This window comes from Helicoverpa zea, chromosome 25 (genome assembly GCF_022581195.2).
Source record: "Helicoverpa zea isolate HzStark_Cry1AcR chromosome 25, ilHelZeax1.1, whole genome shotgun sequence".
NCBI classification, from domain to species: domain Eukaryota; kingdom Metazoa; phylum Arthropoda; class Insecta; order Lepidoptera; family Noctuidae; genus Helicoverpa; species Helicoverpa zea.
Genome location: NC_061476.1, coordinates 5403935 through 5430996, shown reverse-complemented (window position 1 = coordinate 5430996; position 27062 = coordinate 5403935). Strand labels below are relative to the sequence as shown.

The window sequence follows — 27062 nt, the reverse complement described above, 5'->3', positions numbered from 1 at the left end:
AACGAAACTCAATTTTAAAGACAGCTAAAACATCTTTCTCTGTCACGTTTGCATGATTAATGGCTGAAATGTTTGAGTATTCCGAGGTCTGTTCCTCTGGTTTAAGTCTCCAATATAAACTAATGCCACTTTGGAGTGGTTAAACAGATAAAAAATTAAGTGATTTATAGAATAGATCCTAATGGAACAATGATGCTATGAAAGTTGCAAAGCAAAAATTCACTAGTGAAGGTTTGCAAAGGTTTTAGAACATGAAAAGTCTAAGAGAATAATTTACAAAAGTGAATGCGTTCTAATGGTAAGGTTCTATAAATCCCAAGAAGGACATTTCAGAAATGTTCGCACGCAATTTCATACTGTTGGTAAAACGAATAGACCATTTTATGTGCGTCACAGTGTCGTACACCGGAGGAATTAATATAATCAAATCTTTCATGCTTATCTACGGATTGTCTGAGATTTGCAACAATTGACGTCAATCAAATACGGACATCTTTTAATCCATTATTTGTTCGAGATAAGACAGGTATGTTGATAAATATTTTAATGTCGATTGAAATCGTGAAATCAGTTAATGCATGGGTACCTACTTATAATATCGTGCCAATTATATTTTGTAGATTAGATTTAAATGGCAATTTTGTACCGGTAGGCATGATATAGTCATTATTTTTTAATATCTTAATCAAATTTTGTAAAGAAGTGTTCCTATATACTAAACAGTCTATCTATTCTATTAAGCCATATGTTTAAATCCGATTTGAGAGGTCTCTAATCCATTATCATCAGAAAAATCCTAAAAGAACTTAGTTATCTTAGTGTGCTCAATAGTGTATGTAATAGTAGTAGTTCCGGCTGATTGAGAAATGAAAAAGTGACGGTTGTGCAAAAAAAAAAAAACTGATCAATTTTTACTATCACTGTAAATGGACAGATGAAATGTGAGAGAAGAAAATGCAAGTGTTTTATCTATAACATGCTTAATAATAATTTTTCTAAGGAATCTATTTGAGTTCGTCTTAAGACTCACCTCTCTCACTTCTTCCACTATCAGTGCCTTTTTGTTTAAATAAAAATTAAGGGTCTTTATTACTCTTTGAGATTTTTAAAATTAACTCTTATTAACTAGTCTATAATACTGATGGGTTAAAAATGGCTATCATTATCGCTACCCAATTTGTGAACGTTTGTATTTCTGTCCCTACCTTATGTTTCATTCAAGTTATTCTACCTACCTTTCTATTTTTTAATCAGTTTCCTTATGATCTTATCTAAAATACTCATACACGTGTATATCGTGGATCTGATAGGTCTTGATAAGTACCGCTACTTCATAAAATAAGATTGATTTTCACAGCGTTACTTAATCGTGTTTCATCACACTAACGGCCAGTTTCTTCATCAAACATAAAAGTCAAAGTAATGTCTAAAGTAAAAGTAACGGTCAAATTCGTTTTTTTGAAGGCTAAAGTGACAGCAAAACTAATAGAAAAAGCGAATTTGACCGTTACTTTTACTTTAGACATTACTTTGATTTTTACTTTGGATTTTACTTTTGATGAAGAAATTGGCTGTTAGTAGGTAATTTAGAGTATCTGCACACTAAAATTTTCAATCGGCCGATAGTTTGTTTGGACTCATAAATCAGCATGAAGTTGAATGGTAGGACGCACATTACAAAGATCGAAAATTTAGCCGGTATTCACTTTGACTGGAAATAAGATCTACTGACGGCCGACAGTGTGGGGGCTACTCTTAAAGGTTAATCACATTAGGTTAATTGCGTCAGTATTTTAGGATATACAAGTTATTAAAATCAAAGCATATATATCATTAATACTTACGTATCTGTTCATACATATACTGTGCAGTAACAGCGAGTACAGTATTACTGACAATATCGCCGATGGACGCCGCGAGAGGCGTCGCCACGTTGTCCGGATTCACCTTGAATTTGTGTGAGCCGTAGATCACCATTACCATCACGAAATCTGGAATTTATTATATTGGGATTTATTACTTTAGGAACAAAACAAAACAAAAATAAATAAATAAAGGATAATAGAAACAAATAAAAAAAGTCTGTATTTCCCGGGCTGTCATTGAACCTCCTTGGCAGTCGTTACGGGTAGTCAAAATTCAGTAAGTCTGATACCAGTCTAACCAAGGGTATTTGGATTGCCCGGGTAACTGGGTTGAGGTGGTCAGATAGGCAGTTGCTGCTTGTAAAGCACTGGTACTCAGGTTAGACTGGAAGCCGACCCCAACATGGGAAAAGGCTAGGCAGATGATGATGTTGTAGTGATTAACATTATCTATACTAAGGTAAACGCGGGTGAAGTCGTCATGCCCCAATAGTCGTCAATTAATCTAAAAACATTTATTATTTTTTTCTACTGAACTTAAAATGGGCCGGTTTATATGTAAACATATTGTTGATATTATATTGCACAATTGAAATAACAATACGGGGTTTTAACAGTCACGGCTTCTAAGATATGTTATTTTAAACGTGTGTGCCCTAACAAAATCGTTTTTTCATGAAGTTCAGCTGTCAAAAGTGAAACTCAGCACGTGGTTTTGTGTTTTGATTTACATAAATCCAGTGGGGTCTGTGGTATGTTTCTTTGTTTAATTAGATAGTTAAGTTTATTTGCTAACGATGTAATATACAATTTGGAATACTTTTAACATAGAAGATATATTTTTTTAATGTGACATCTATTGGTACTTTAAAACTCCGATTTGACCCAAAACCCGTCAATTTTACAATTATTATGACGACTACTGGGACATGCTCAAAAGTTGCACCTAAACTCGTCATAATGAGGATATTTTGTGTTTTACAGTACAAAATGCAAATAAACAGCGAATATTGGGACTTTTACAAAATTGTTAACTGTCTAGAACAAACATATTTAAGATTTAGACTAAATTTGTTCATAAAACTGAGTTTCTTTTAAGCTTTTTCTTAGGGGTAAATTTTACTCTACTGGTTCTAGATACACGTACACAGTCATGTTATTCAATTCAATTCATATGTTTCTTAATGGTTAAATCCCCTGTTTTCTATAAGTATGCACTTTCTACGAGTGTTTTTTTTAGGTATATATTGGCCGCTGTAGGCCTCCGCCATTCGATTAAGATCTAATGCTTTGGGTACAAGTAACTAGCACTAGCCTTTGTTTCTACTACGCTTGGATTACAATTTGTGGCAAGCAAAAATTGACTGTTCTTATAGTTATCGGCACGAATCTTGAGCTCTGACCTTCGCCTGTGAAGAAGTAATTTATTGGGTCCCTTTTGTGGTATGAAGTAAGGCGCGGGGGTGGGTTAAAGCGGTGATTGGCCCGCAGTGCATCGCGTCATAGCCGTCACTCGGGATTGGTTCTTTGCTAATAAATCACTTCTGCGCAGATGTAGGTCAGAGCTCAAGGTTCGTGCCGATAACTATACACTATGCTTTTTGTTCGAAATAACTGCACGTCGTCACGCGTATTGTACCGCGTCTCCCTAACGTCCCTAACTAGTTTTGACGCAAAAAATATTAAAATCAGTTTTAAAACTAAGATGACATAGCTTCCATCGCTGTCACTTCTTTGCTTGTCGTATTCGATATTGATGGGTAAAGAGTAATCTTAAGAAAGATTTTTTTATTTAAAATTGTATGTATTTAGTGATTGCATGATCGTAATTTTAATAGCAGATCATGACTGAAAGAAACTACAAGCAAGAGGGCCTTTGAAAATTCATAAAAGCTGTAAATCAAGGGGCCACACACAACATCAGATGCAGCAAGAAAATTTAAAACGCCCTTTTGAGACAACTTTAATGAAAAGGTGACACAAAACCGACGATTATCCCTGTATAAAATATACTATAGAAATGAACCCAAGGGCAATCCCCGGTTCTGCGCTAAACTATTTAATTGCTAGGTAACTGTGGAGGAAAACTACTTGGGCTATTGCGTTTTGATGTTAGTGGATTAGGATATAGGAAACTATAGGAACTATGGCACCTGGAAAAATATTCGTGGTGGCCTGGTGGGCAAAGAATCAACCTCTTAAGTATGAGGGCGCGGGTTCGATTCCAGGTCAGGCAAGTACCAATGCAACTTTTCTAAGTTTGTATGTACCTATGACACCAATGACTGTGTTTCGGATGGCACGTTAAACTATAGTTCCCGGCTGTCATTGAACATCCTTGGCAGTCGTTACGGGTAGTCAGAAGCCAGTAAGTCTGACACCAGTCTAACCATGGGGTATCGAGTTGTCCGGGTAACTGGGTTGAGGAGGTCAGATAGGCAGTCGCTTCTTGTAAGGCACTGGTACTCAGCTGAATTCGGATAGACTGGAAGCCGACCCCAACATAGTTGGGAAAAAAGGCTCGGAGGATGATGGTGATGAGGAACTTTTGCACCTGCCGGTGACAATGTATGAAATACATGTTGAAATGGCAGGTGGGGCTCGCCAGCTCAATTACTGGGCCCCCGGGAATCAGTCACTGAATAGCAACCTGAGGGCAATAGGGACATGGGCGGCTGAAGGGTGAGGATACCTCGGCGGACTTTAAACGCAGAGCTCGCGCTCCCTGTGGGTCCAGCATCACCGGCCTACTCGCCACTTACCACGAGGCACCTACTCTCCGAGCAGGGCTGCTAACCTTGCCCTAGCGACTCCACTCTGGTCGGCCAATGAAGGCAAGCCAAGAGGCGGGAGACCTATCCCTCGTCATGCTTCACTCCGGCAGGCCGAAGATGGGGGACAGTATACTCTCCCTGGAGCACTCGGTATATATAGCCTCGCGGGGTCGCTACTCCCCGTCATCCGCCTCAGATACCCTGCGGGACTTATTAGATATTATTATTATTGGGTTTGAACGCTTAGTTGTACCTAATCATATATTTTTTTTGATTGATACCTTTAAGACAGTTTGAACTATCTATAGAGATTTTTGCAAATCGTACTTAGCATGCGCTAAGCAGTTCAGAAGTTTTGATGAATGACAACCTTACCTACATATTTATGAATGTTAGTAATTATTTTGCGGAAAGCTATATAAATGAATGTGGCTTTTATTTTTTGTGAAAACTAATTATTTTATTTTACAATTTAAATATTTTAATAGTAATTATTTTACTCGTGCTACAATGCACATGACTGCATGGTTATTATGATTAAGAAATACAACATATATTTTATAGACTGATTTTGTGATTCCAAGCGTTTGATGGATAGGAATATAAATTAAAATGCAACTATGTATCTGTTTTATTGAATACCTGCTCTTCTAACAGATTATGACCTGCTATTCTAAATAGGGATTTGGTCTTTTATGTATCTACTAACTAATGTTTCAAAGGCACAAGTATGCTTAACAAATTCAAGCACAAAAAAATGTACTTAACTTGAACTTTATGTTCAAGAGCAGAGAGTTCACATTAGCATTAAAAGTTGACGAGTACTGGGAATATTTGACGAGTATCCGTACAAATCAGACGACTATTGGTACAAATCGCCCTTTTTTTACTTTTGCCTTAATAAGTATATAAACCCATCAAAATTATTAAAAAAACATTAGTTACTTAGAATAACGAATAAATACTCTATCACGTCATGCAAAAATTTTCATTTTCTATTGAATATTTAACACACAGTAGCGCTTCAAAGTCAGTGGTTTCCGAAATCCGACGAGTATTGGTACGTTTACCTTATACGATACTTAACCAACATTATCAATTTTAAAGACATTTCAAACAGTCAAACATCATTATGTCTCAGTCACACTCACACTAGACTTAGGAGTTCTGAAGTTTACTTATATCAAAAATCTACATGGAATAGAAGTATCAGTATTTGAAATTCTCCTCAAATCCATTAAATTATTAATAGACGAAACACGTTTACATAAGGTAATTTGCTTCTATAAATTCAATTCTTATGTAGATAAAAATAGTTAGGTATTATGATAATCTATTTTCTTACGTGCTCTGTATTATCCTTTAAGCAATTGACCATTGACACCAAGTTTGAACTATGTATTGTCACGTAATTTTTATGTTTTCTATTAAAATTCAAGCAGCGTACGAATATGTTTTATGTTTGTTCAGAGTTACTAATAAAAATCCCTGTTCTGGCGTAGTTAGGATGTAATGAATAAATATGAGTTAAATTGTTATTCAAAACTTTTGTGATAGCCATACCTATGGTCAGTCGCATCGGGTACCTGCTGATAGTCTTAGATAGCCTTTCAGGAACTTCTCTGATAGGATCTCGTAGGCTAGGTTCAGCCTTTTGGTTAAAGTCACTTCACTTCCTACTATAATAATAGTTGTTTTCACTTTCACATTGGGAAGAATACTGCTTGTACTATTTACCACTGTAAAATGTGGTACAACTTATACGTATCTACTCTTTCTTTCGGATACCATTAATATTTTCAATGCAGGACGCGCTCTAATTAGGGTGTCGATTTCTAAAGTAGGTCGACTGGGATTAAAACCCATCAACCATAAGAAAGGTCTACATCTATACAACTAACATTCTAGATAAAACAAAACAACCTAACGATAAAAATAAACCAAAAACACACATACCAAGAACAAAACAAGTAGTAGTAGCAGTGAACACAGCTGAGGCCACCAGCAGTAGTACGTAGGATCCGTTGATGGCGCGGTCGGTGATCGTGTTCACGACTATGGCGAATATTGAGACAACGGTCGCCGCTACTATTGCTTGCACCTGGAAATTATGGAAGAAAGGGTTAGTTTTTAAGACCAGAAATATAGAGACACAAATCTAAAATTTCTAATACTAAGTTAAAGAGGATAACGGTTGAAGAATGGTGAAGGCTTCAAATTGATGATTTGAAAAGTTCTCTCACTGTTGGAAAGGCATATTATCCTCGGATGACATGGTTATATTATAGACTGGTAGAATGGGGGAAGTAAAGTAGGTTCCAGGGGACTTGAGTGAAACCGTGGGAAACAGCTAAAGTTACAAATATTTTTGGTCTTTATGAATAACTTAGGACTGTAAAACGAGGTGATCGTATGGGCGTTAAATTAAAAACATATCTCCTAAGTAGTTCTTTTGGATATAAATGGGGAGGCTTATAACTAATAAGCCTAATATATGTTCAGCTTTGTTATTTAAAATTGTTAGCATCAAGATAGGATAGTCCTTATTCAACTAATTTAGGTAGATTATGAACTTCTAATAGTTCAAAGCCAAAATCGGTCCGTAATGGACTTCCAGTACGATTTTCGCGATACAATGGGAGACACGATATTATAAAATGCGCATGTGACAGTGACTTTAAGTGATCTAGAAGTCATTACTCAAGTGACAACGGTGGCGACGGTAAACACAAAATTGAGCAGTAATCTTTGCATGTAACGACCGTGCGATCGTCTAAAACAATTACCTACAGCAATTTACACGTCGTTTATATCATTTTACGATATTTATTTTTTCGTTTCTGAGGAAGTCTAAGAATTTAAAAAATATTATGAACAAAAAGCTTGAGGAAGATTGGAGTTTGATCTGTAGGACTGTACCTATTATGTCATATTCGTATCTCTATTGATTCATTTATGGTGAAAGGAGAAACCAAAGAGACGATGGATAGATGGTGAAGAAAAAAAATGAAGAGTATAAGGTACTTGTGAGATGACGGTAGGTAGAAAAGTTTGGAAGAAGAGAATATGCTGCGTTGACTAGAAATAAAATTGGGATAATGGCAAGAGGATGACGATGATTGAAAAATAGTCGATCAATTCAAGAATTCTGAGCTATTAAAAACAGCAATAGATTTCTTTATAATTAACATGATAAGATAAGATTAGTCTTTACGAATATATAAGTATTTTCACGTGATGTTACCTGTACTAGTGATATGTTTCCGACGACCATAGATATTACTTCTCTTGAGGATTTCATGTTGCCTAAGTTCGCTTGAGTGGACAGTCTGGATGCAAGACACATGTCTAGATTACCTGGAAATAAAACAGATGAACTTGTTAATATAATACAGATCTTTGATAAGCATAATACTTGCCTAACTGCGTTGACTCCAAATAAAAAATGGGATAATGGTAAGGAATGTAGATCTATAGGTTAGGGAGATAGTATGAAGGTGAAGATTATGTTAGGAATTACTCAATATTTATGGCAAGGAGTCGGTTGTTCCTACGAGACGGGGCAGAATCGCTCGTGGAAGTTAGCTTCTGATAAATCGTTTAAATGCATTTAATACTTATTTGTCTTATGGATTAAGACACCTGAGTACCTACATTTAGTTATCGATAAAAAAACTAATATAGCAATTTTAAAAGTGTAGAAAGATGATGTAGAATTACTGAATCGATTAAAATTTCCATTCAAAGAAACCGACACATTAACAGGAAGTTTTTTTGATTTTATTTTGTTAATGTCTTATTACTAATTATCCGTACTTACACGTATTATCTTACGTAATCTCACATGACAAGTTAATAGCCTGATAGAGAGTTAATCTGAGTTATTTGGACGGCTACTAAATAGATTTATTCAAGAGATAGACGCCATATCAAGCGCACGTGTTCTATGAGTCAAGACATCTGTATGGAAACAGCGAATAAAACCCAAAATGTAATCAATTAACGACTCAATAAATAGATAAAACGATTAAAAAGTGCTAGTGGTTGTTTTTTGTGATAGTAGCTTAATAATTTGCATACTATAATGTCTTAAGATTGTCCTAAGTCAGCAAGTGTGTGATTTTATTATCGAAATACACGTATTCCGCCACAGCTTACCAGTGATAAAATGAAATGTACAACTGTGTGCATACATAGGTACATTTTATCACTTTTTGCTTAAGTGACACTTTCGAAGGTTCTTCGAAGATTTTTTCGATCGTTCCTGATATTTTCTTGTCTTGAATTAGAGTAGAGAGTTTCATGCCAGTTAATTTTTTTATGTACTTAGGACTTCAAAACAATCGGCGAAATATGACTGGCTCACTGAACATTACAAGATACATATTTTACGACAATTTTTTTTTTTGCTGATGAATGCATTACAGGACAATCAATTGTTTATAATAAACGTCTTGTTTATTACTTTTAATATAAATAACTTTTAAAGAAACACAAGCTTTGTATATTGCATTGAATAAACAGTGTCAGGTGCGCTTTGAAGGTGCGCTGGCGCCGCATTTGAAGTTAATTATGTAAACATATTTCAGTTATGTATGTAACTTTTTACATTCATAAATAAATACAATGGTCCTGACCTTGTCTAAGTACTAACTTATCGTTAATGTTAGGTATTAGGTACTTTAATCTGAAGATAGGTTTAATCAAGAAGAAACATTTTTTTTTGTTTGTTTCTTTGTAAAGGCTCCAAAAAAACTGAATCGACTTGAAAAATTATTTCAGTGACGAAAAGCTACACTTTTCCATCACCATGTAACATAGGCTATATTTTATCATAGTATAGGCAGTAGTTCCCACGGGACGCGGTTGAAACTGCCGGACAACGGCTAGTTTATAAAAACAATGGTCCTGACTTTATCAAAGAACTTAAATATCGTTTAATGTTAGGTATTAGGCACTTTAATGATTAAGGAAGGATTTAGGTATGTGCAAGATGGCACCGTTTTTTTTCAAAGTTATTAAATACTAATTATATTATCAAAGCTTCGATGTGATAAGATTATTATTTAATTATTTTTAGCCTACCGTCCTTGGTGGAGGGTATTGCCTGTTTCGTACCTATAGCGTTTGTTTTTTATATCGATTTGTACCTAAAATAGGATATTATGATAAAAATTATTCCGTAATTACCTTTAAACTAAATTTTATGATATCTTCACCGCATGTCTTCTTCCATATTTCTCTGTCTGACCTCATCTCACAAGCAATATTCTTTCTTTTTTTTGACTAATTCAGTATGAAATATATATGTTATATGCCTAATATATTATTGTTATTTTTTCCTTATCCTACCTGTGAAGTCAGATTTAGGACTGTATTTGTCTTAACATTTTTATAGACGTAGAAAAAGTGTTCCATCTCCATTATCATGGTGATGTCCTCCTAGCGGCTAGGAGCCGATAATCGGCTAGGACCTAGCCGATTATCGGCTACGTCGGTGTTCTCATGTAAGGAGATTAGCCAACTACGCGGGACATATTATACTGCCCAAGCATTTGCGCAGACACAGGTCACAGGTGCACTCACCATTCATCCACTCTCAAAGCCCGATGGGACGGCAAATCAACGTAGGCCGCTCAGTTATACAATTAAACACGTCATAGGTTAGGTACACGTTCCGACTGTCACAATAGAAAACCATTTGTAGTCCATTTTCCCAAGAAATAGGCATGTGATTATAGAGATTACTTGCACGCGAACTCACAGGTTTTTCTTCGATATGTTAAGTTTTTTCTACTATAGTAATGGTTACGTAATTAGACGTAAATGTAGACAGGTTCGCGTCATCAGTCAGATAAGTCTAAATTAGATTGAATCCACGGAACAATCAATATTGGGGAAGCCAAAAAATATGCTATTCCTACGTGACTACGTCTTATTTGAATTCGTTCTGATTTGTTAGTTCATAGATTAAAAATTTCAAAAATTCAATCGCATTCAACATTTAAAAAGTCAAAAATAAACATGTAATTTCATTTTTATTAAGTTATGCAAATAATGCAAGAATTGATTTGATATGTAAGAGTTACCGCGGCCCTGCTACATAAAGGGCTTAAGATGGAACATGGTGGGTTTTAGTCAGTAAGAGTCTGACACTGCCTCACGCTGCACCCACAGCGGGACGCGTCATCTGACGATTTCCCACCAAAAAGTAAACTTGATATGTACCTAGTTCTAGTTATAAGTTACACTTAATACTTCGGTCACTAACCGTCCTCAACCATGACTCTTGAGAACACATGCACTAAACACCCACATCAATTGCTATTGTCCAAGAAGAGCAATTATATTTTGTAATTACCTACACGACAATCGTACACTCAGTATTCAACATAATGACAGATTTCTATCGCTAAAACTATGCTATTCTGAATCGCGGAAACATTGAAAGAAACTTCATACTTAGGTGGCAATGGACACATAATAGGGTAGTGTCCAGGGTCGAAATAATGAAATAATATTTAGTCCGCTTTTTAGACAATCAAAAAATATTGGATACGTATTTTTTCTTTTTTTAATTAAACATAAAATGACAAAGATAATACACTTCAAAAATTAGGAGTGGGGGCCTTTTACGTCACAGGGTCCTGAAAATTGTAGCAACTTGTGACGTCACACTCAACTTTAACACGCTATATCTTAACAAGTTCTGATCCAATTTAAAAAAGAAAAAATACGTATCGCTTAATTTTGGACAATCTACAAGACGGACTAATTATTATTTTTTAGGAAACTAGCCTATTGCATACAAGTCTATCTTTATGACACGTTATTTGAATCTGATAATATTTTCAATAGCGCTTCAAGTCAAAATTTGTTTTTTTTTGGACAATGGCTACAGCTTATTTATAGGTAAATGTTTGCTAATTGGTTGAAATATACGTTTAATCAAACGGCTCTTTGAGTAAATTAAAAGAGGAAATTGTAGGAGAAATTCCATATGCCAATTCATTCCGTCATTTTGATAAACATCATCTACCTATATCTCATATCATTTGAAAAAATCTAGCACGTATTCTATGAAGTACTTTATCTGAATGGCCTTCTAAATCATCCATCTCATGTTATTCTAAGAAATCTAATTTGATTGATATTATCTTACAAATCTCTAAGACCACTTCATATTCTTTTCGGCAGGCAGATGATTATTTTTTGTCTATGTCTAGAGATATGGCTATCTTTCGCTAGTTCAAAAACACCAAGGTTTTAAGGGCTGTCAACCATTAGCTACTAGAAAATATTCTACCAAATCTATGTAGGTACCAAATATCTATGTACTAATATTTTAAGGTGGCCTAAGTTCAGTAGTGAATGACAATAGACTGATATGATGATAATGATCTAATATTTTTTTGAACTTGAAATTGACAGCCCTAAAAATTTCTGATAGTGACCAATCTAATCTCATTTATCATTAATGTACGATCTATCCTCATAGGTAATATATTATGCGTGATTTATTGATTTCACTATCGTTCATCTACATTTCGTATTTATTTGCTTAACTGTGAATAATCATACACATGTGTGTTGAAGTCAACATGTGATTTTTGATAAGAATCAGAAGCGAGTGATATTAATCTATGATAAGATTGCGTTATTTTTGTATACTCTTTGATTGTAGGTAGACACTAAATAATTGAAAAGTTTTTGATTTGTCGAAAGTGATATTACATTGTTGATATAATGCTGATTACATTTCAGACTGCTGAATTGTGTTTATTAGTCTAAATATAGAAAAAGGGCTAAAACTGGGATGAAATTTAGTATCTCTAATTCCTTAATGAGGAGGATTACTTACTTATGTTAAAGAATAAAATGTTACTCACCTTTAAGACCAGATAATGATGGTACGAGCACAAAGATAGCCGATACATTGATGAATACGTCCCAATCCTGAAAAAATAAGGAAATAAATATTAAGTAAATCTTTTGCTTCCTCTAGCAGTTTTATCCGCTTCTTGAGGATACTACTTCCTGAAAATGGATAAGAAATAGCCTATACCTATGTTATTCTGATGTGTAAGCTAGATTACTGAATCAAAATCCATCATCCTCTGAGCCTTTGTCCCAACTATGTTGGGGTCGGCTTCCAGTCTAACCGGATTCAGCTGAGTACCAGTGCTTTACAAGGAGCGACTGCCTATCTGACCTCCTCAACCCAGTACCCCTTGGTTAGACTGGTGTCAGACTTACTGGCTTCTGACTACCCGTAACGACTGCCAAGGATGTTCAATGACAGCCGGGACCTACAGTTTAACGTGCCATCCGAAACACAGTCATTGGTGTCTAAGATATACTTAGAAAGTACATACATACTTAGAAAAGTTGCATTGGTACTTGCCTGACCTGGGATCGATCCCGCGCCCTCATACTTGAGAGGTTGGTCCTTTACCCAGTAGGCCACCACGACTCATGAGTTTCATCAAAATCCATTCATTAGTTTTTGACGGGAAGATAAGATAGAAGCAGGATATATATTTCTGTATTGTTAAATACCTAAGTATGTACTTCGTAAGTACCTATTATTCATTAGTAAATGTCTACGTATTTCAGCAATTAGCACTTTTGATAACCTTCTATTCTATGTAGATAAAAAGTAAATTTCACACGACACTCTTAGCGACTTCTCCTAAAACGATTTGACCTTACTATCTTGCAACATTGACCTTGGAACTGACCACCAGAAATAAACTACTTACAGTGTAATCAACGTACAAAAAATATAATAAAACTGCATTGTCTTCGTTCTTACTTAAGTACTGCTATTTTAATTTATCAAAGCAAATGACAGTCTAATGTGGTCATCATCATCATCATCTCCCGAGCCTTTTTCCCAACTATGTTGGGCTCGGCTTCCAGTCTAACCGAATGCAGCTGAGTGCCAGTGTTTTACAAGGAGCGACTGCCTATCTGACCTCCTCAACCCAGTTACCCGGGCAACCCAATACCCCTTGGTACAGTCAGTGTGTAGTAAAAATAAAAATTTGAGACCCAAAGTTTTTGGTCAACGACTGTACCTATTTCAAAAGCCGGTTTTATGCACGATGATTCATAGTTCATAAGCAACATAGGTATTCTTACACTTCCGTAACTTTTTTTGTCTTAAAGCGTGGGTTGGATTGTTCTAGAAAGGAAATATTTTTTGTATCCTTGTCATCACAATGTTTTAATATTACCGGTTCATAACATAAGCAATAGGTCTATTTGCTGATAAAGCTGTTTATAAACGAATATTAGTATAATACCTATAGAAACCTCATTTCCTCACTCCTGTCTTCTGTGTGACTGTTTTTTGGCTTCTTGACAATATTTGCATACCTACGTTGTATGCTAATTAAACAGATAAGTAATCACTAATTTTACCTTTATTAGTTGTTATTACGTATGAACATTTATCGATAAGAAAATTGAATGCTTGAAACCTAAAAATATCGCTCCTGGTCATTGTAGGTAATTATTTCATTAATTCTATGGACATAGCGAACATTGATCGTTTATCATCATTCGACTGATATATTTAGGCATATCCTATTTACGTAAACTGATTGGATTGTGCATTTCGATAATAAAAATAATAGTTGAATTTATAGCATGTTTTCCTTGAAGAGTTTACCTACATTTTTACTTGTGGCATACCTACTTATGATGATAGATCTTGAAGTAGAACAGATATTGATAAAACTTGATACTGATGTAGCTTTAAATATATCAGAATAACAAAGGCTGGTTGAGAAAACCAGATAGGAGAGTAGTAAACAAAAGAAGTGTCACTTACCCTAACTGTGCCCAGAACTAGACCAGCACCGATGGTACCGCATCCAGCGATGAAGAACGGTACAGCTACCTGCATCAACGTGTTCCACCATCGTTCTTCTTTCTTCTGAAACGAGGGTGCTTTAGTTAGGCAGATGTAATATAAATAATCAAAGTCAACGTCAAAATTTAAGCCTATAACAGTTCTTTCGAAACGTCATGCTAGTTGCACGGATCTAGGGCTGCCATCCGTCCGGGTTTCCCCGGATTTGTCCTCGTTTGGAGGCCGTCCGGGGGCCGTCCGGGCGGGGTTTCAAGAAGTGTCCGGGGAAAACCCGGACACTTTTCATGTAAGGAAGCACCTCATTGGATTTAAGTATGTGTTAATAGTAAATGGATTACAAATTAGCTATTATTTTGTTTAAAAAAATCGTACTCCTTCGGGGAAAAAATGCGATTTACGCCAAATGTCCGGGTTTTTTTAATGTTTGTCCGGGTTTGGTGAAATTCGAGATGGCAGCCCTACACGGATCCAAAGATTTGGTCTCATGGAGAAGAACCGGCACGAAACTCCATAGACACTCTTTAAAAAAAGTAATCGTTTACAATAATTTTCAAGCTATGCCTGAGAAAGTTGAATTACAAGTGAAGCTAGTAATCATATCTTAAGTTTTGTATGATTTATCGGCCTTAGATTAAGTATAATTTGGAACTTCAACCAAATAATCAATTGAAAGAAAGTTCTATAATATCGTCAATCTAACAAATGATTTCATAATTATACAAAATGTTTTGCAATGGTAATGATTGGGCATGTAGATAATATGCCAACAACTGTAGGTATACCATGGTATCTCCAAATTTGTTGTGCTAATAGATAATTTTATCAAATGCATGGTGAGGTAAGCAAATCACGGTATGGACGAAACAGTATGTAGAAAATATTATAAAGAATTATAAAATCAATGAGTTCACTAAGCCTTTGAAAGCATGACCTTTGATAGTAGATAAAGGAGAGAAAAATGAAAGTAAAAGCAACCGATTCAATTATGAATGATGTAAATTTATGATGAAGCCAATGAATATAGTGAATTTGGCATTATTTAAACAACATTGTCAGAAACAGTCTTCGTTTAAAGAGTTGATGTATCTCTTTATCATTTAAAAATCTTATCAAATAACAATGTAAATAGGCATAAAAAACATTTAAATTTTTCAAAACGATTTAGTTTTGAACTATGTAGATTGTTTTTTGGGTTTTCTCCAAAATAGAACCAAGGGCCACACATACACATACTCGGGTATTCACCATTTTAAATTACTTAAGTATAATTTACTGCAAGTACCGACAACTTTCATAACATTGAGGGCATAATATCTATGTGTAAATAGTAACTACTTTAATAATATTGTTGAGTACAATGTCAATTGTATTTGCTATTGCTTACTTTGTAGTCCACGGTCGCTTTTTACTTGTTTAGGTACTTGTGTGATTACTTTCGTGTTTATTGTAAGTAGCTGTGTTGCACTTTTGGTCAACTACGTTTTGTCTATGTTGTTCTGTTATGTTTTGTATTGTATCATGATCTACACGGTCTTAATTATCCGATCAAGTCAGGGCACCTTTTTAGAAAAATTCAGCTATCTCAATTTTATTTGTTGCAAATCTGAGTCATAGCCGGAAGTTGTATGATCTCAAAAAATTTACCAAATACACATTTTGAAATGGTATTTTCTTGTATTCTGCTGTTCTCTAAACACAAAGCATATTGCTAAGGATTGATTTGAAATCAACTTCATTACACTCAGTTTTAACTAACCTAGCCTAAGAAGAGTAGTTACCTATACCTACTTTAAAAGTTAGGCATACATAGTTATTTTGTATGTATTGAATCCAAAATACGTAGAAGTTGTGTCCCCAGTAGCAATATCGATACTTATACTAAAGTGAAAGGAAATAACAGTGTTATCAGAACTGTTATGCAGAGATATTAAAAGAAAATCTAATCCTATCAAAGCAATCGGATTATTTCAGCGATATGAATTGGACTGAATCCGCTTCAGTACTGAATCAGTTCAAGAAATGCACGTATAAATGCATTTATATTTTAACATCTGAAAGTACTGTTTTGGGATAACATCAATTGTATTCAATTTATATGAATACTAGCTTTCGCCCGCGGCTTCGCCCGCATAGGGTTCGGTTATATCAAAAATGGTATTAAATTGAATAATTTGATGTTTGATTTCTGTTTTCTTTAAAATAACAAAGGTTTTTTCCTCATATACATTACCTCATAGGAATGCTTAATACACTTATGTTTATCTTTGTTTACAAAGACTAGTGACACATTAAATTTCTAATTATTAAATTATCAGCCACTTATTACCAATAATTATTGAATGATGAGTAGGTGGTACTTACTTACTACTAGTACCTACATTCATTCAAAATCATTCATTATACTGTGTATATCCAGTTGTACTGTAAAGGCTGGTTTTTGAATTACAAATTATCTTGTTTACATCGTCAATAATAATGTTGTACACTGGTAATTATTTTGTTCTACAGTTTTCACATTTCAGCTAAAAGTCACAGAAATTACTGAAGCAATTTGAAAAATTCTTCCACTGTTAGAAAGCTACACTCTTCCCGAGTAGGGCTGCCATCTTGAATTTCGCCAAACCCGGACAAACATTAGAAAAACCCGAACATTTGGCGTAAATCGCATTTTCCCCCGAACGAGTACGATTTTTTTTAAAACAAAATAATACCTAATTTGTAATCTATTTACTATTAACATTTACTTAAATTCAATGAGGTGCTTCCTTACATGAAAAGTGTCCGGGTTTTCCCCGGACACTTCTTGAAACCCCGCCCGGACGGCCCCCGGACGGCCTCCAAACGAGGACAAATCCGGGGAAACCCGGACGCATGGCAGCCCTATTCCCGAGTAATATAGACTATATTTTATCCCGGTACGGGCAGTAGTTCCCACGGGACACCGGGTGCAACCGCAGAAAAACTTGTCTTACAAATATAAATACCTACGGCGTCGTATCGTGAACGAATTGATGTATTATCTTAAGAAGCTTTATCCGTTAAAATAATATTAAGGTGTAATTAAGAATCGATTTGTAATTGATCATTACTGGTTTTATTTGGTGTGTTAGTCGGTTTGGGTAATGTATTTTGTTAAATATATTTAAACACCTTATCAGTATGATCGTCATTAACGTTTAATAGACGTAATTATGAAGTGTTAGCACGGATCAAATAAATACCTAACTCAACTAAAGTAAAATTATTTCAGGACACTAAAAATAGTAAATTACAATATGTCAATGTTCTATGTACTGTTTGTGCCAGATTTAAAGAATAATGCATATGGAAAAGGCAACCGTTATCTCCCAGAAATGAAAATTTGCAACAATGACGTTTATTTATGCGATGGCAATTTATGGTTATGTATGGTAATTGAAATGACAAATACACATGCCTGAAATGGTCATGAGGCATATTTTGGTACCAAACTGTTCTAAGTATGAGTTGGTAAGAACAGTTCAAGAGGAATGCATGAGACTAAGTTTTTTTATGGATGAAAGAAATGAATTCAAAAGTGATATGGATGAGAAAGTAATGTGAAATGAAAAGGTTGATAATAAAGAGTAATACCTACAATCACAGGATTCTTCCGAAGGAGCAAGCAGAAAGGAAAGAGAAGTAAAATTATAAAACAAGATTCATCATGGTTTAAATCTTATAAAATATTCAGATGAAGTTATGGGAAATTCACATGGAAGTGATAAATTAGGTACACTGAGATGAAAACTTTACGATGTGAATCATAACATTGATCATCTTTCGCCAGTAGATTTGACTTATGGTTTCCAGGATTCTATTGTATAATCAATTGAGATAAATATGAAATAACTTAAGGAACATATTGATGAAACCGGTTTTAGGTATCGTTTGATGTTTTCGATACTACACGTTAAAGCCTTGTTTTTAAACAAGTAAAGAATATGCTTTTTGGTCCATTAAGTTATATCATAGTTCCGTTATCGATAGGTACATAAATATTTTTAGAGTTAACACTTACTCCTGAAAGTGGTTGTTTCTCGGCATCTACTTCAGCTAGTTTCTTGTCCGGGGGATCTCCCGGACTTTTGTCGTTGGAATTTATAGACGCCATATTGTAACTGTTGTCTTGATCTCCAATTTCATCTGTAACAAAGAACATGTTGATTAGATATGTTGAGATTTCAAACTTGATTTTTTATTAGTGAAATTCTTTAGTATTATAAAATACATATTTAGTAAGTCTCTTTAGTAAGTTTCTTCATCATTATTGTTACAATCATAGTGAGTTATCATATCACTAATATTGTACGAAATCAGATCACCCTAAACGGAGCTGTAATGATTCAATGTTTAAACCTGTATCTAGATTATTGCGTATATCGACGAAACTGGACTTTAAGCTTACAAACGTCACTATTGAGCACTTGCTGACAATGATATAAATATAAACAATAAACATGGCCTAGCGATTAAATAACAATTTTTTTATCTGATATCAAATTATTTCAGATAAGAATTATTTTGTCACAAACACTACGCAATTCGGAAAAAAACACACACCAAGAAGCTAATTATGTAAGTGTTTATTATTATTCAAATAGTAGGTAGTACAGATAAATTAATTACATTTAATAGCTATAACATAGCTACCAGAAATATGATTTTGATGATTTTCATATCTCGTTACGGATAACCATTTTAAATGAACACATTAAAAGAATATCCATGGAGTTTCTTGCCGGCTCTTCTCCATGAGAGTAGACCAACTTTTTGGAGAAGTGCAACAAGTGTGACGTTTCGTAAAAGCCTGCGAATGCCTGTTTGAAATTTAGATGAAAAAATAAAGGATATATTTACAGTTTTTTATAATTATTGGATGTTACAGATAGATTTATAATTATATTGATTTCTGAGGTAAGGTTGATGAGAAATTCATTATTTATTTCTTTAATTATACGCCCGCAAATTGCTTAATAAAAATATAACGACCAATAAGAACGATGATTAACTATAAATTATATTTATACAAGGAGATTTTATTGCATTAACTATTAACTTAAAACAATTATTTAATGCAACGATCAAGATGACGTCTATAAGAATACAATTGTATTGTGAAACATTTATTAAAAGCGAACAACATTCACTGTGCCTTGGGGAACCCCTTGGATCTATCAAATGCGTTTGACATTGTAATGCATAATGTGTTTACAATGCTCGATATTAATATGTTTACAAGAATATTCGTATTACTAAATATTTCTGAGACGAAAAATAACATTCATTGTACCTTGGGGAACCCCTTAGACCTATCAAAGGCATTTGACACTGTTATGCACATATCTTTTCTTAAGTTAAGTTAAGTGTCCACAATGTTTGTTACGTGGCTAAATACTTAACTACTTACAAGAATACCTTATTTACTTTGGATATCGAAGTACAATTAAGTTCCAAAGTTGCGGTTTAATCAGACAAACTTCGGAACAAAACCAATCTCAGAAGTATTGATTTTTAATCCCACTTTTATTACAGGTCATTAATTTAGGTTAAGATTCAGATAGTTAGACATATTTTATGAGTTTCCGTAGATCCAGCAGTCGTAGATACCAATATTATACTGGGATAAGTAGTAAAAAGTCTTCATTATGGTTTTATAGATTAGCTAAATGTAGGTAGATTTTTAGGCTTGTTAACAAATATTCTTAAATTGTTTAGCCAAGAATTTTAAGAAGATTACATCAAGGGTACCTTCGAACATATCTCTATGCCCCGTTGCAGCTCCATATACAAAGTAGTTTTAAGAATAGTAAATTCCCTGACTTGGCACCGAATGCACTCTAACGTAAAATACTTGTAATTGCATTATGTTCACAAAGACACAGTGACAGAATATAATGAAAGAAACGTGACAGGTGTTGATTAGCATTTAATCATAGAAAATAATAGGAATACCTATGTGCAAGAGCACGAACAAACATATTAATTAAACTGTTTATCTTTAACTTTACTTATGTATAGTCAGAATTACTGCTGGACGAAGTAATTTATGAAAAAAAAAAACTAACTAGTCTCTCTCTTTAATTGATGAATCATAGATTTTTAATAAGGCATTGTTTTTTTCTGCACGAGTGAAATAGTTGATTACTCAATACTAATAAATAACAGTGTTAGATAAATTATAGTTGTTATGTACCTAGTACCTACTTAAATAGATTTGGTGAGGCACAGAGTAAACTGTTAGATACTTTCTAAATTAATATTTTTTATTAATCCTTCATATTGTTATTATATGTAAATTCTCTAAGGATATTTATTACGTCGTATTAAACATTTTTTATCACGAATTAGCTTGAAAATATATCTTTGCAAATATCAAGGAGGAAGACAAATTAATGATACCTCAAAACCTCATTAAAAATCAAAATATTGACTAACGCAAATACATAATTAACATGTATTTGATTTACGCCTTACAAAACCTGACAAAAAATATTGCTTTGTCAAGTGGACTTAGTAGTAATACCTCCACTTAAGTGAATGCTTTTCAAATTCTACATGATTTTAGAAACACAACAACAATAACAGAATAACAGACAAACATAAAATACTGCATTAATATAAATTTGGTTATACTATTTATTCTAGTTATTGCAAGCCACGCGAGAAAGTTGGCGCGGGAAGGTCAAACGATGCAGCGTTCCTTGAGCGGAATGAGAATAGCATTGTTTACGTGTAACCTTGATTATGTAAGGCAAATTCTGTTGTTATGAGCAAAATTATTAATTAATGGAAATTAATTGGTGATCATTATGGCTGGATTCAGACTATACTACGACTCTTGTGCTAAGTATCAAAGTAGAAAACATGTCACGGAAGAAGGAAAGATGAGCGGAGATGCTATAATGCACGTAGGTCAGATGTCTTCTTGTAGGTCAAGTCTCAAGTAACATAATGAGTCAAAACGATTTTCAGTACTGTAGTGTGAATGTGTCCATAAAAATGTAAGTGTAGTGCGCGATATTGCTGTGCTATGAACTATACTACAAGTTATTATATCATAATCTAGTCTGAAAGCCGCGCCAATGTAGAAATGGTCTAGTATTTGTGAAGGTATTCAAAATACCCTTGTATTTCAAGCTCTTTATTTCATTCATGGTCAAATTAGGAAGGGGAGCCATATCGGCCCATCGGAAGGACATTGCAACAACCATGACTAAGAAAAAATACAACATTATGATAGAAGATCGCGTGTTCAAAAACTATCAAGTTGTATGTTGACATACTTAAGTGTAGGTAAACATAATGTATGTTTTTTTTGATTATTCATATAATTTGTCTTTTTAATACAGAAGTTATATTGTTGCAGAACAGCAAAATGGTTTTGCCTCATCATCTTTGACTTGTCTTGATTTTTTTCTTGAATCTACACTTTGTATTTAATATAGGTATTATTGTCATACAGCCAACAATATTACTTGAAGAATTTAGTAAATTGTATGTGATGATGTCTGTTCTCTTTGTAACATTGTGAATACCAAAAAGGAAATTCTCAGCACAATTACATACAAGAATGGCCGCCGAAACAATATGTTCTCATTTTCTCGCAAAAAATTAGACTGTATTTTACAAAACAATGCAAAAACTGAGATGTATAAGACGCATAAATTGAAAGAGAAAAAAATATTTACAATGCTAATTTGTCTGCATATCGAATAATATGTGCTTTATTTTTACAGTTGATTAGAGGCTTTTTGGCACTTAATGAACTGTGAAAATAATTCGGTATGGCAAGCGCAGTATAAGGACGGCATCTAATGAGGTGTTTGGCCGAGCAGGAAAAGGTTGTTGCTAGATGCTGTACGTAGGCTGCTTCTAACGGGTCTTTTGGAAATCAAGGAGGCCTATTTTCATCAGTGGACGTCCAGACGTCCAAAGGTCGAGATGATTATAATGTTAAGTATCTACAAGTAATCTAAGTAATAAAGAAGAAACATTTTTGTTACTTTGTTTGTATTCTGAAGGCTCCGAAACTTCAGAACCAATTTGAAAAATTCTTTCACTGTTGGGAGTAGGGAAGCTACACTTGGCTATATTTTATGCCGATACGAGCAGTAGTTCCCACGGGACGCGGTTTTACATCACGGGAAAACAGTATGATATTGACTAGACGATAATTACCTATACTTACGTATTGACAACAAGTCAAAAGTACAATTGCGCATTAAATTTTGAAAACGAGTACTTACGCAAATCAACAGATAAATTGTAAGAATCTATGTACGACTCGTGGAGTTACTTAATTAGATAAAGGCGATTACAAAATCGTCATAAGTGACGTAGCAAAGGTAACAAAGAGTTATGTAAATATATTGTAGCCACGTAATACCTACTTAGTTTTAGTTACATTTAATTACTTATATCGAGTAACGAGCTCGTAGTGGCAAAGTAATAGCAGCACGATTTTGTCAATCGTTCATATGGCTACTCATAGGGTTACCATCTTGTCATGACGAGTTTCTCCGTGTTTCGTAAGGCATATCAAATTAGTGGGCTTTGACTGTCACTGGACATTTGGCAGTCGTCACGGGTAGTCAGAAGCCAGAAAGTCTGTCAACCAGTCCGAGCAAGAGGTATCGTGTTGCCCTGGTAAGGAAGTTTTAATTGGGTTGAGGAAGTCAGATTGAAACCGAACCCAACCTAGTTAGGAAACAGCTAGGCATATATGTAGATGAACCATATTCAATTTTAAGTATTTTATAGGTAAGTAAGTATTCTGCAATAAATTATCGTCCATTGCAGAATATCCTGCCCTGTCCTGTTTTTTTTCTATGTACGAAGAGATAAGGGCAGTGAGTGGCCGTTTCCTATTATGAGGTCAGTACTGGACAAGTTGATAGCCAATCACGTGAGTTACGTACCTAGCCATTGATATTTTATCACACGAATGCGGATGAGGGTTAGATGTGTGCGTAAATGTGCATGCACTTTGCTTTTGTATGATTTGGCGACTTGACCACTAGGTACTGAGCGCTCTAAAGCATACAAAGACAGTGTGCATACGGTAATTTACAGAAACATGAATGGGTCACCTGCTTTCGTGAGATAAAACATCTAAGTAATTAACTATATCAAAAGGCTGAGTGGGACAAAGATTTTAAAATTATGCAGATTTCAGTGCGATAGAAGGCGAAAAGCGATACAAAACTAGGAAACCATCCCTTTCTCGTGGTCGTATTTTGATACTTAACAATTCTTTCACTGTTGGGAAGCTAGTCTTTCACTAAGCCTCATTTCTACTGCGATTTACACACCATAAACTAGACCAATTAAAACATAATTAATTATCATGATAATGAAAAAAATAACAACAAAAGGCACTAAATTATCTGATAATCCTTCGATATTGACGTCATTGGTAAGGAAATGAACATAAATCCGTAAGAAATAGAAGCTTACCTATTATTGTGTAGCCATCCATTCTTCTAAAGATTTTGCTTAAGATCAACTCAAGGCGAGCACCCATGTTTAAAACGGACATTTTCGCGGCAAAATATTGACAAAAAAGCTACGAAAAACTACTTATTTTACGTCTATTTGTTACAAAGAACTTTATTTCAGCTTGTTTGAAAATGTAACACTTTATTCGATAGCTGCACGGAGACTAACAAACTATCAAGATCACAATTTAATTGCGGAACAACTGTTTCCTTATCGAAAAACTTCTATTTACAACGATATCATGAAAAAATCTCTTTACACAAACGTAATTTGGGTGTTTACTCAACTATCGCGACGATATAAATCATGAGATTATTTAATTCTACTGATAAATTACAACATTTTCACTTCGCACTGGTTTCCCGCTCAAAACAAACTTCTAAATCACAACAAACCAAAAAGTCACATTTTTATTTGTATTTCAAATTAAAATTCGAACACATTCAAAAAAGGAACATGAAGATAAAAAGTATGCGTTCACACCAAAGAGTCGTTGTTACATTTTTAACGATATGTTCTTAGAATGTAAATAAAAACAAAAGTTATTATTTTTATGCACGTAATGCTATATAGTTAAAACCGCTGACTCTGTTCACATTTTGAAAGGTACTGCTCAAGTTGGTGCACAATCGCTCAGTAGGTACTATCATACATAACTAACATAAATGATATTTGCTTCATAATGAGGGTAAACAGTGTTTACTGCCCGGTAGTGATAATGTTTTATTTACGAGTTTAACAACATTACTATCTCGCTGATAAATTATAATTTATTTGCATTATTGCTTCATTGTAATGCAAAATAATAAAATAGTTCTAATGCAAAGAGGTCTGAGTTTAATTCTCTTTGGTAATTGTCTGGCATGAAGGTCGTAAGCTATTTCATTTTGGTCAAAAGTATGTTGCTCAAGGTAAGCAGATTTCTAAGCGTACCTACCCGCCGACAAAAAAATCATCGTATTTGATAGGTATCTAGATGGAGAGTGAAATTTAAAATAATTTTAAATGGGTTATTTATCACAGGTACCTAATGTATCTAGTGTTATTGCCGTGTGAAATTATGGAAATATTTAATTCTATCTACGTTATAGCTGTCTATTTTTATTTGAGAAAGTATTATTTTTATGTTATCTATTTTTTTCATGCATAATCCTGAACAGTCAAAGTTATGCACTGGGTGCATCATTTTCTATATATTTTATTGTTATAGATAAAAACTATAATAGGTACTTTAAATACATAGACATTTCCCTCGGTAATACAACACACTTATTTTAGATGTAGATAAGTAGTGAAACGAGCGACTGTAAATAAAAAAAAAACAGCATAGAAAATAATTAATTTATGTTTGGCTGTGAGATATGAAAAATCAATAACAATGTCTATTTTACGACAACACGGTAAAATGTATTTCGCTTACTATCTGCGAAAGTTATTTGCGTAAGGTTATCGTCAACATTGTAATAAATTATGCTGTTAATTACTGGCTTTTCAATAAGCAGTTTTTGAACTAACTTTAGTAAGGGAAAACCGTGAAATAATAGTAGGTAGTTACTTAATTAGAAAACGCTAATCTGTATAAAAGGTTATGTAAATAACTAATGTATCAATTGTTATCACCATATACCGCTAGGTGGCGCTGTAATAAAAAATGCAAGGATTTAGAATGCTGAAATCAACCCGCGTATATAAGCATTACCTATAGACCTATATTATCGCCAAGTTTCAGTAAATAATTAAATTCAATATAGGTACAAGATTTTGACTTAATAAAGGACCAAGATACCGTTTAGTTGAATGTTTTTTTAACGTTATATGAGAGCAATGACCTTTCAATTTTGCCAAACAAATCAATGAACACTACGAAGTAATTATATATTTATTTTCGTCTAACTAGTATTATCGGCACGAATCTTGAGCTCTGACCTACATCTGCGCAGAAGTGATTTATTAGCAAAGAACCAATCCAGAGTGACGGCTATGACGCGATGCACTGCGGGCCAATCACCGCTTTAGCCCGCCCCGCGCCTCACTTCATGCCACAAAAGCGACCCAATAAATTATTTCTGCGCAGTTGAAGGTCAGAGCTCAAAATTCGTGCAGATAACTATACCTATCTAAACGTAATAACAAATTCGTCAATATCATACCTAATTATTTTTATAATAATTGTCAATGGCAACACCTTGTCATTCACCTTCAATACTTTTACGTAGATCAATGACTGACAAAGTTGTAATTACAACGCATAATTTTAATGTTAATGCTTGAGGAAAAGCGACACTTTTTATACCTAACCTTCTCACATTTCCTAGTTTTTCATCTGTATGTCAAGTCTGTGTGAGAATTTTATCGAGTTTATAGAACACACTGTTTAGGGTTCCGTACCCAAAGGGTAAAACGGGACCCTAATGTTTTCGCTCCTCTGTCCGTCCGTCCGACCGTCTGTCACCAGGCTGTATCTCATGAACTGTGATAGTTAGAATTGAAATTTTCACAGATGATGTATTTCTGTTGCCGCTATAGTCACAAATACTGAAAACTAGAATAAAATAAATATTTTGGGGGGCACACATACAACAAATGTGTTTTTTTTTGCTCATTTTCTAAGTAATGGTACGGAACCCCTCGTGCGCGATTCCGAATCGCACTTGGCCGGTTTTTACATCTATAGACAGGTGATTGACAAACAATGCGTGGAGAGGGGTGGTTAAAAAAAACAAGCTAAACTTAGGCCCAAGTTCACCGACCTAGAAACTTCCGTTTTTCGCAAAAACAATGATTACCTACTTTGAAAATTGAACGTGAAAATTCACAATGATGATGATGATGTCCTTCTAGCCGATTACTTATCGGTTACGGCGGCTGTTCTCATGTAAGGAGATTAGCCAACTGCGCAGGACATATTATAGTGCATAAGCATTTGCGCAGACACAGGTGCACTCACTATTCCTTCACTCTCATAGCCCGATGAACATGAAAATTCATAATATTTTTTTAAGAAACCTTTATGCTGTCGATGTC

General features: G+C 34.4%; 1 protein-coding gene across 4 annotated transcripts in view; it reads right to left on the bottom strand.

The window, feature by feature from the left end:
* LOC124642599 (solute carrier family 41 member 1-like) overlaps window positions 1–27062 on the bottom strand; it is a 106615-nt gene that overhangs the window by 5177 nt on the left and 74376 nt on the right. For 2 of the 4 annotated variants that reach the window (XM_047181074.1, XM_047181073.1), the window contains exons 3-8: window positions 18559–18683; window positions 14478–14582; window positions 12529–12595; window positions 7884–7996; window positions 6596–6740; window positions 1845–1991 (exon numbers count right to left, since the gene is read on the bottom strand). In XM_047181074.1, coding sequence (XP_047037030.1) covers window positions 1845–1991; window positions 6596–6740; window positions 7884–7996; window positions 12529–12595; window positions 14478–14582; window positions 18559–18683 — 702 coding nt within the window. Of the gene's footprint in view, window positions 1–1844; window positions 1992–6595; window positions 6741–7883; window positions 7997–12528; window positions 12596–14477; window positions 14583–18558; window positions 18684–23996; window positions 24614–27062 lie in introns of those variants that run through there. The other 2 variants (XM_047181076.1, XM_047181075.1) reach the window with 2 other exon arrangements.